This window comes from Nansenia antarctica (genome assembly GCF_963989245.1).
Source record: "Nansenia antarctica genome assembly, chromosome: 9".
Classification (NCBI taxonomy): Eukaryota; Metazoa; Chordata; class Actinopteri; order Argentiniformes; family Microstomatidae; genus Nansenia; species Nansenia antarctica.
This window is the reverse complement of record NC_137679.1, coordinates 12,094,879-12,104,477: the sequence shown is the minus strand read 5'-3', so window position 1 is coordinate 12,104,477 and position 9,599 is coordinate 12,094,879. Positions and strand designations below refer to the sequence as shown.

Here is a 9,599-nt window from a genome sequence, read left to right as displayed (position 1 = left end):
TTTAATGAGAACAGAAGATTTAACTAAAGGAAACGGTATAGTCCAACTCAAGGTCACTGCCTGCCATTTAACGTGGAACTCAGGTTGCCTTGTATAGAGGGTAAAGGGTAGACTCAGTAATCGGACTGTGTGGGGCTGGGGCAGGTTGGTAGGTAACCCCGGGGTGCTGGGTAGAGGGGGGCTAGTCGCTCCACTATTAGCAGGCGGTCTCTCTCTCTCCTTTCTCCCCTGTATCTCCACTCTGTCCGAAGAAGACAATAGTTACTACCACCAGGCACCTGAAGTTTCTGCTGTACTACGGCTCTCACCCATGTACTGTGTATTGTCGTGTTGGCTGTCTCCCTCCGTACTGCCACCTGCTCCCCTCCTTCTCTGCACTCCTCCTGGCCGTGCCACAGGTGTGTTGCATGGTCGTTGGAACGACCATGACCGAAAGTTCTATTCATGGCAGGAAAAAAACCTTTTTCTGAGAAAATATTAGCAGGCTTCTCATTTGCAAAACATGGGCAGTCTGTGTCATTTACAAATGTCCACCTGTGCACCGCACAAAGGAGTATTAAAAGACTGAAAAATTATAAAGCCATTTGCTTTGAAGGTTGTGAAGGTTTGATTTTTCAACACTGAAAACACTGAAAAGATCCAGACCTTGTCAATCCTGAGTGTCCTTGAGTCACTTGTTCAGGCTGATTCAAGCACAGTAGGGAGTAGGCCGAAGTGGAGTGGATCCAACAAATATTAAATCACAGATAGCAAAACCCATCCATAACTTTTGGCAGTTTATTCTATTTGCTTGCCATAACATGTTTAGTAGTCCGTTTGAATTAAAAACGTTCAAATCTTAAAAACATCAGATTATGGTTAAAAACAAATTGGTGTGGCAGGAACCAGATGAGCTACAGGTGAACAGGTTTGAATAGCTCAACTGGTGGACGTGGTAGGCGTTGGTGTCCTTCGCGGTCGCCATCCACTTTAGTGGTGCGTGGTTCGTCACCAGGGTGAAGGATCTCCCCAGGAGGTAGTAGTGCAGCTTGTCCACCGCCCATTTGATGGCCAGAGGCCTCCTTCTCCAGCGTCCAGTAGACTCGTGGTCCATACCACCCGGTCAGGGAGTGCCTTCTGGGTTAGCTCGTGCAGTCGACTGGCCAGGGTTGTGAACCCTGGTACGATGATAAATTAGCAAACATTTCTAAAAACCTGTTTTCTCTTTGTAATTATGGGGTATTGTATGCAGCTTGATGAGGATTTAAAAAGAAAATCCTTTTTTTTTTATTTTTTAAATGCATTTTCTATTTGATGAGAAGCATGAGTGGAGCAGAGTTTGACATCACAAATGCGATTTGCATTCACCATTTTTCTTCAAAAATGGCCAACAAAGGACAAGGATGTATATCTCTATGCAGTATGTTTGAGAGTGCATCGAAAATTGAAAACCAGTATAATCTAAGTTTTGGGCAGGACCAGAACATATGTGAGAGGTCTGCTTGTAGACCGCCGCCACGATCACATCTGGGGTCGGAGTCAGGGTAGATGTCATGTAGTTTGATCACATCTGGGGTCGGAGTCAGGGTAGATGTCATGTAGTTTGATCACATCTGGGGTCGGAGTCAGGGTAGATGTCATGTAGTTTGATCACATCTGGGGTCGGAGTCAGGGTAGATGTCATGTAGTTTGATCACATCTGGGGTCGGAGTCAGGGTAGATGTCATGTAGTTTGATCACATCTGGGGTCGGAGTCAGGGTAGATGTCATGTAGGAGTCAGGGTAGATGTCATGTAGGAGTCAGGGTAGATGTCCTGTAGGAGTCAGGGTAAATGTCCTGTAGGAGTCAGGGTAAATGTCATGTAGTTTGGATTTACTGAGGTGAGCTCTGTGCACCACCTTTAGCTGGATCAGACTAAGTCGAGCACAGGATGATGAGGAGTTCACCCTATCTAATGCTTCCTTCCACCAATCTCCCGCCAGCTCCACTCCCAGTTCCCCCTCCCATCTAGTTCTTGGCAGACTAAATTTGGAACATAAAAAAATCTAAACTAGCAAAATGATCACCATCATAAAGGTCTTTGAAGCAATTGATACCCAATCTGCTCCAGTGGGTGAAAGTTAGGTCCAGAATGGAGGGAGTAAATAAATTATTATTACTAATGGGCCCCAGAATTGATGTTGAGAAATACTTAAAGTGACGGCGGAACTGTGTCCAGCACCAAACGGTTTGAGGAGTGGCGGGAGGGAGATAGGGGAAGAGAGGAGTAAACCAGTGCAGACAGTGAAGATGAGTAGCATGACTGCGCCTCTAAGCTACACCAAATATTCTCAGGGGTTTTTAACCAACAGATACATTTTTTTAATGTTTGCTGCCCAGTAGTAGTGCATACAATTAGGAAGCGCAAGGCCGCCACAGTGCCTTGGTCTCTGCAAAATAACGTTGCTGATTCTAGGAACCTTCCCCTCCCCAAGTAGTGATTGCTTGATCTAAAGTGCGGAAAAAAGACTTAGGTAAAAATAGAGGAAGGCATTGAAAAACATACAAAAACTACTACTAGGGTAGAATAGTCATCTTGACACATTGCACTTTTCCTGAGAGTGAAAGAGGAAGACTGCTCCAACGCTGAAAGTCTGACTTCATGTTGGTTACTAGTGGGGAAAGGTTGGATTCAAAAAGGGAGGGTAGTGTGTGGGTAATCTTGATTCCCAGGTATTTAAAGCCCAGATTAGACAGACGAAAGGGGATTGAAGACTGGTTGATTTTTTTGGGCCGAATTATTAATTGGAAAACATTCACTTTTCAGAAAATTTAGTTTGTACCCTGAAAATGATCCAAAGTCTCTAAGAATAGATTCAATTAAGGGGATGGAGGACACTGGGTTTGTTATATAGAGCAAGAGATCATCTGCATAAATGGATACCTTATGTTCAGCCCCATAACGCGTGATGCCTTGGAGTAGGGGTGTAACGATACATCGATTCACATCGATGCCTCGATTCATTGACTAACGATCTGATTACATCGACGCAATGTAAAAACATCGATCTATATCGTCATCTTAAAGATACACCTTTATTTTGAAATGGCACATTCTGCGTGACTGTCACCATTTCCGTGCAGCGCGCGACTAGCAGACGTTTACACTCTCTGCTCGGTTGGGAAAACTCAACATGTTGACTGACGCTGGCTGCGTTCGTCAAACACGCTCTGGAAATCTGATCAGCACTCGCGGAACGCCTCTTGTCCAATCAAATGACTTGACGTTGAACCCAGTGTTGCGCTCCGGCGCTCTCAGAGCGAGTTGACGAACGCAGCCCACATGTTACTGACGCTGTCAGCCAGTCAAACGCGGACTCCCAAACCCCACCTCTCCTCTCCTCTCTGCTCTGAGCTGTCCTTCCAAACCCACGTTGCGCTAGCCTGCCTAGCTTAGTTAGCTAACGTTAGCTACAATAACTTTGCGAATAAAACAAACAACAAGCACCGTGTGTTCCTCACAGCCCACCACAGGGACACACATCTACCTCCACGTCCACTGGGCTGCTACAGGCCAACTAGCCGCACAGACACACATATTCACAACACTGCATGCTAACAGAAGTTAAGCTAAAGCAGCTAACGTGTGTTTTTTGGGGGGGCATGGTAGGGTCGGGGAGGGGATACAACTTATACACACAAACAGACACACACACACGCACACAACATGATATCGCGTCATATCGATCATATCGTCATATCGATCTTGAATCGAATCGAATCGAAATCGTCAAACATTGTATCGTCATACAAACAAATCGATATAATATCGTATCGTGATGAAGCTGGTGATTTACACCCCTACCTTGGAGATGGGCTGAGGCTTTAAAGCGCTATAGAAAGCGGTTCAATTGCTATGGCAAAGAGCAGCGGCGACAATGGACACCCCTGGCATGTCCCTCTAGATAGTGGGAAGTATGGGGAGTGTGTCGAGCTGGTGGAGACACAGGCCAAGGGAGAAGAGTAAAGTAGTTTAATCCAAGAGATAAATGTTTCACCAAGTCCACATTTTTGTAGGACTGTGAATAAATACTCCCACTCTACACGATCGAAGGCCTTTTCTGCATCTAAGGAGACAATGGCTTCAGGAGGGAGAGGGGACAAGGAGGGAGAGGGGAGCCTGAGGTGAAGATCACATCTAAGAGTCTTCGAATATTGGAAAATGAGTAACGGCCCCTGATGAAGCCAGTCTGATCCTCAGAGATAATCAGAGGGAGAATGCCTTCAAGGCGCCTGGCCATCACCGTAGCAATAATTTTACTTTCTGTGTTAAGTAATGCAATTGGGCAAAGACCTGATCGTCTGATTGCGCGGGTTAGCGTTAGGTGAATGGTGAATGGTGTGAATGGTGATCAATGCCCTCCTTTCTCCAGCCCAGACCACCTATTTACAGTTGAATAAGCATGCCTGGTGGACGTCGTCAATTCTCACTGTCGTCAATTCCTTTGCTATTTTAATGTATATAGTATAGGTCAACTGGCTCTCACACCTACAGTATGTACTATTTTGGGAGTGTTATTTAAGGACAAGGACAGCAAGATTTCCTTTGAGTTTCCTTTGAGATTAGGTCTATGCGCTCTGCGTTGTCCTTGACACATATAGGGCCCTATTATGCACTTCTTAACTTGCCGTCTTAAGTCTTAATTAAGACGCACCGCCAGGTTAAGACCTACCGCCACCCTTATTATGCGCTTCATACGCGCTACTGCTATTATGCAGGTGTCGATAGGCGCCCACACATAAGACGTAAGACTCCCGTGCATATATTACTCATTGTGGGAGCAGTGGTGTAGTCTACGCAGGGGTGAAAGTGGTTTGAGTTTCTTACAGGAACTATAGGCTACTACCCCAACCTTCATCGTTTCATATTGTTCTCCTCCTGCCCCCAGCTTCATGCATCCCTGAACACACACATCGTGGTGTTGGTGTCGAAATTAGAAACACTTTAGGGCTGCCATGTTTCACCAAAAGTTTGGAGTGAGAGTTTTTGGTGGTGGAGCGACCCAAAACTGTGCACGTTTTGGTAGCGGCGGCCCCTCTCTCCCACACAATTATTTGTGCTAGTTTCCTGCAATTTTAAACCAGCACAAGAAATGAAAATAATTGGAACATTTGATAAAACAAGAGAAATTCAGATAATATATCTTAAGTCTTAATAAACAAATACAGTAGCCTACAGAGTCTAAAACAAAATTGGGCCTCATCAAGTGAACTCAACCCCTTGGTCAGCAGCAGAAAGACCCTTGGTCATCATCTTATATACAGTGCATAGATGGCTATCATGTTATACAGTACATACCAGGGTTTTTCCTGGGTCAAAATCAAGCCTTGGAGGTTGATGTTGTGCACGCGCAGTGCGCCCAAATTTTCTTTGAGGGACCTCCAATTGTTGTATTTGTATTGTAAATTGTAATTATTATTATTAATAATAATAATAATAATAATACGATGCGATTTGAAAGTACCAGTAGGCTACCAGATACGTATGCACATATTTTGCTACCAGGGTTGCCAGATGGAATTGACAATTTCCAGCCCAACCAGTCTACAAGCTGCCGAATCCACCCGTCCAGTGTGACCAAAAGTAGCCCAATCTGGCAACACGGCTTGCTTATGGAAGCATATAGTGGACTAAGTTCAAATGTTAATGCAATTTGAGATTGCATTTGCATGTTCCACTTTTGCATGCATTCTTTCAGACAATATTCAAATTCAAATGCAATTCTAATGAGCGGATGTGTTTCCTAGAACATATAAATGCAATTGCTAATCACATTATTGCATTACAATTTGAATATTGACTCAAATAACGCAGGCAAAAATGGCAAATGAATATGCTATTTTGGGATTGCATAGTCATTTTCACATTAGAATGAAAATTTGAATTTTGTCAGCTACAAAGCGGATGTGTTTACTAGAACATGTAAATGCAATTGCGTATCACATTATTGCATTACAATTTGAATATTGACTCAAATAACGCAGGCAAAAGTGGCAAATGAATATGCTATTTTGGGATTGCATAGTAATTTTTACATTAGAATGAACTTGTCAGTTTTGTCAGTTACAAAGCAGCGCATGACTTTGAAAATTAAATGTCAAATGGCTTTGCATTATCATTTTAATATTGACAGCGAATGTGCACATCAGGTACATGAAAATGAAAATGCAAATCATTAGAATTGCATTTGAATTTGAATATTGTCTGAAAGAATGCATGCAAAAGTGGAACATACAAATGCAATCTCAAATTGCATTAACATTTGAATTAAGTCCACTATATGCTTCCATACGGCGCGACTGTAATCCCGGTTGGACTGTCTCAGTGCCCAGTGCTGCCCACCCAACCACGTCGCGTCGCGTCGGGTCTACTGTAAAGCGGGTTAACATGTCCTTTTCAAAGGTATTAAAATAGACGCAACGAAACATAACGTCAGCCATGTGTTTCCTTGTTGGAAATTATGGATCGTGAATCGTGATTGCTTCTGCACTCTGCAGCAATCGGATTTTGATTGACAGGCAGCTGCATCTCTTCCCCCAACGGCGTTCCGGCACAGAAAGTCTTGCCGGAACGCCGCACCGGACCGTTCCGGCCCACTTTCACCTATGAGTCTACGTGATACGCAGGACTACGCCGTATACCCACTAGGAAAGGACAAGGATTTGCGTATACCCACTTAAAAATGCGCGAGGATACGTAACGGCGTTTTGTGACAAAACTTTCACATTTTTATTCATAAAATTCACCCCGTCTGTGTTAGGAAGCACTTACTTCGAACTTTCTGACATGTTTGTTATCGCATAACCAGTCGTTCAGAATGCTCTCAGTATTTCCCCTACAATTGCCTTGGGGTGGGCGGGCCAGACCTGCCTCCACACTTCGCTTCGTGCCGCGCTGGAGAATGGTTTTGTTTTGTTTTGTTTTTGCGTGAGTGTGCGCGTGCGACGCGAGAGAGTTTTTGCAGGGTGAAAGCTCTGCAGAAGAAAGTAAGCAAGTTGAAACGTTAGCAAATATAATTACTGTGTTCTGACAGAGAAAGTTGGTTCAAATTAGTCGTTATTATTGTGATGTTTTGATGAATTGTCAAGTTTGATGAATCAATAAAAGACCCAGAGATTGAAATAGTTAACTACACAGTCATCAGAAACGACAGGAACAGGTATGGGGGTGGTGTCTGCATGTACATTCACAACGATATTATCTTTAACACCCGGTGTGACCTGAATCGTGACAAATTAGAATCTGTTTGGGTTGAAATTATCTTTAACAAAGCAAAACCGGTGCTGGTTGGTACTATCTACAGACCTCCCGATCAGAATGATTTCTATGATATTCTTGAGGGGTGCTTGGATGACGCTGACTGTGTGGAAAAGATTCTTATTGGGGATTTGAACACGGACATGCTCAGAAATGAAGCATCCGTTTTCAAATCCTTCACTAGGTTTTCTGAATTGCACGGTCTCCGTCAACAAATTACCAAACCCACTAGGGTGTGTAGTTCTACTCAAACTACCATAGATCTCATTCTAACATCGGATGAGTCCAAAATCTCCAAGAGTGGGGTTATTGTATGTGGGCTAAGTGATCATTACATGATCTTTTGCACTCGTAAAAAACATAAACCCAAGGCTGGCGGTCATAAAACTGTAACCACTAGATCCCTTAAATCCTATTCTAGTGAGGCCTTAAACCATAAACTGGAGAAACAAGACTGGTTAGATGAACTAAAATGCACACAGGTTGAAGAGGCATGGCTAGGTTTCAAAACCAAATTCCTAAATATTATTGACAGTATAGCCCCCATGGGAACCACCAGGGTTAAAGCCCGATCGGAACCATGGATGAATTCGGACATTCTAAATGCTATGAAAGTCAGAGACCTAAAATGCTCTGAAGTTCAAAAATGCAAATCAAAATTAGTGAAACACTTAAACGAAGATCACAAAACCCACTTTGAGAAAATTAAAAAACAATGCAACAAACTATGCAATCAGGTAATTACCATGACCAAATCTGCTAAGAAAGAATACCTCGATAACAAAATCGAAGAAAACTTAAACAAACCACGGGACCTTTGGAAGCTACTTAATAGCCAACTAGGTTGCAGTCAAAAACTCAAAACCAGGTCTACAAACATCAGCATAAAATCTGGAGATTCTCTCCTTACAGACAAGCTGGATGTGGCTAAGTGCTTAAACACTTTCTTTACAACCATAGCCACTAAATTAGTTAACAATCTACCACCCCACTCAGGGCGTTATGGTGTAGAGCACATCCGTGCGTTCTACAATAAACTGGGTGTACGCAAAGATGATTTTAAACTCTCCATGGTGTCAAACGATGAGGTGTTTAAAAAGCTGGGCGCTCTACACTCAGAAAAGGCCACGGGCCATGACAATATTCCAGCCAGATTTCTAAAAGACTCAGCTGCCTCCATTACCCCAATCATCACCCACATAATAAACCTCTCCATCAAACAGGGACACGTCCCCCTTGACTTTAAAATAGCAAGGGTAACCCCACTGTATAAAAAAGGAAGCAAATTAGACCCAGGCAACTACCGACCTGTTTCTATTCTTAATTCCATCTCGAAACTTATGGAAAAAATAGTTTATGAACAGGTTGATAGGTACCTTACCGAAAAAAATCTGATGTATGAATTTCAATCAGGATTCAGAACATCCCATTCCACTGACACATGCCTTCTCTATTTGAACGACCACATCAACCATGAGGTGGACTCGGGCAAGTACTGCGGCATGGTCATGCTGGACCTCCAGAAGGCCTTCGACACAGTAGATCACCACATACTGTTAGATAAACTGAAAGCAATTGGGTTCGATAGAACATCGGTGGGCTGGATGCAATCCTACTTAGAGGGGAGGGAACAGGTGGTTAGTGTGAACGGAACACTGTCCCCCCCCCTCCCAGTGACCTGCGGCGTTCCACAAGGAAGCATATTGGGACCTTTACTGTTCCTAATATATGTGAATGACATGTCATCAGCATGTGATTGCAATTTGTTCCTGTTCGCGGATGACTCGGCTCTGCTGGTCTCTGACAGGGACATATTGCAGGTGGAAAAAGCGCTAAGCACTGAACTGAGTAGAATCTGCATCTGGCTAGCTGACAATAAACTATCAATACACCTAGGTAAAACTGAAACCATCCTATACGGATCCCCATCTAAACTCAGAAAGGCTGAAAATTTTAAAATAAAAGTGGGTAACATTAATATCACAAGAAAAGAGGATATTACATACCTGGGCTCCATCTTAGAGGCAAATCTTTCCGGAGATAAAATGGCAGCAAAAGTAATCAAAAAAGTGAACCATAGAACTAGATTCTTGTACAGGATATCCTCACTTGTCAGTAAAAACACACTGAGGACCCTATCAGGAGCTCTCATTCAATGTCACTTCGACTATGCCGTAACATCATGGTACTATAGAACCACAAAGGCCCATAAAACAAGACTCCAGACAGCCCAAAATAAACTGGTTAGGCTTCTGCTAGGCCTCAACCCTAGGACACATCTAACCGCTGCTCATTTTTTGAGCCTTGATTGGCTACGAGTAG

General features: G+C 43.4%; 1 protein-coding gene across 1 annotated transcript in view; it reads right to left on the bottom strand.

Annotated features, from left to right (window-relative positions):
- The window catches only part of LOC308165330 (fibulin-7), a gene marked incomplete at both ends in the record, with an annotated part of 14,401 nt that extends 13,308 nt beyond the window's left edge, over window positions 1-1,093 (bottom strand). The window contains one exon of the mRNA XM_080539488.1: window positions 932-1,093. Coding sequence (XP_080395614.1) covers window positions 932-1,093 — 162 coding nt within the window. The remainder of the gene's footprint in view (window positions 1-931) is intronic.
- Between the last annotated feature and the right edge of the window lie 8,506 nt (window positions 1,094-9,599).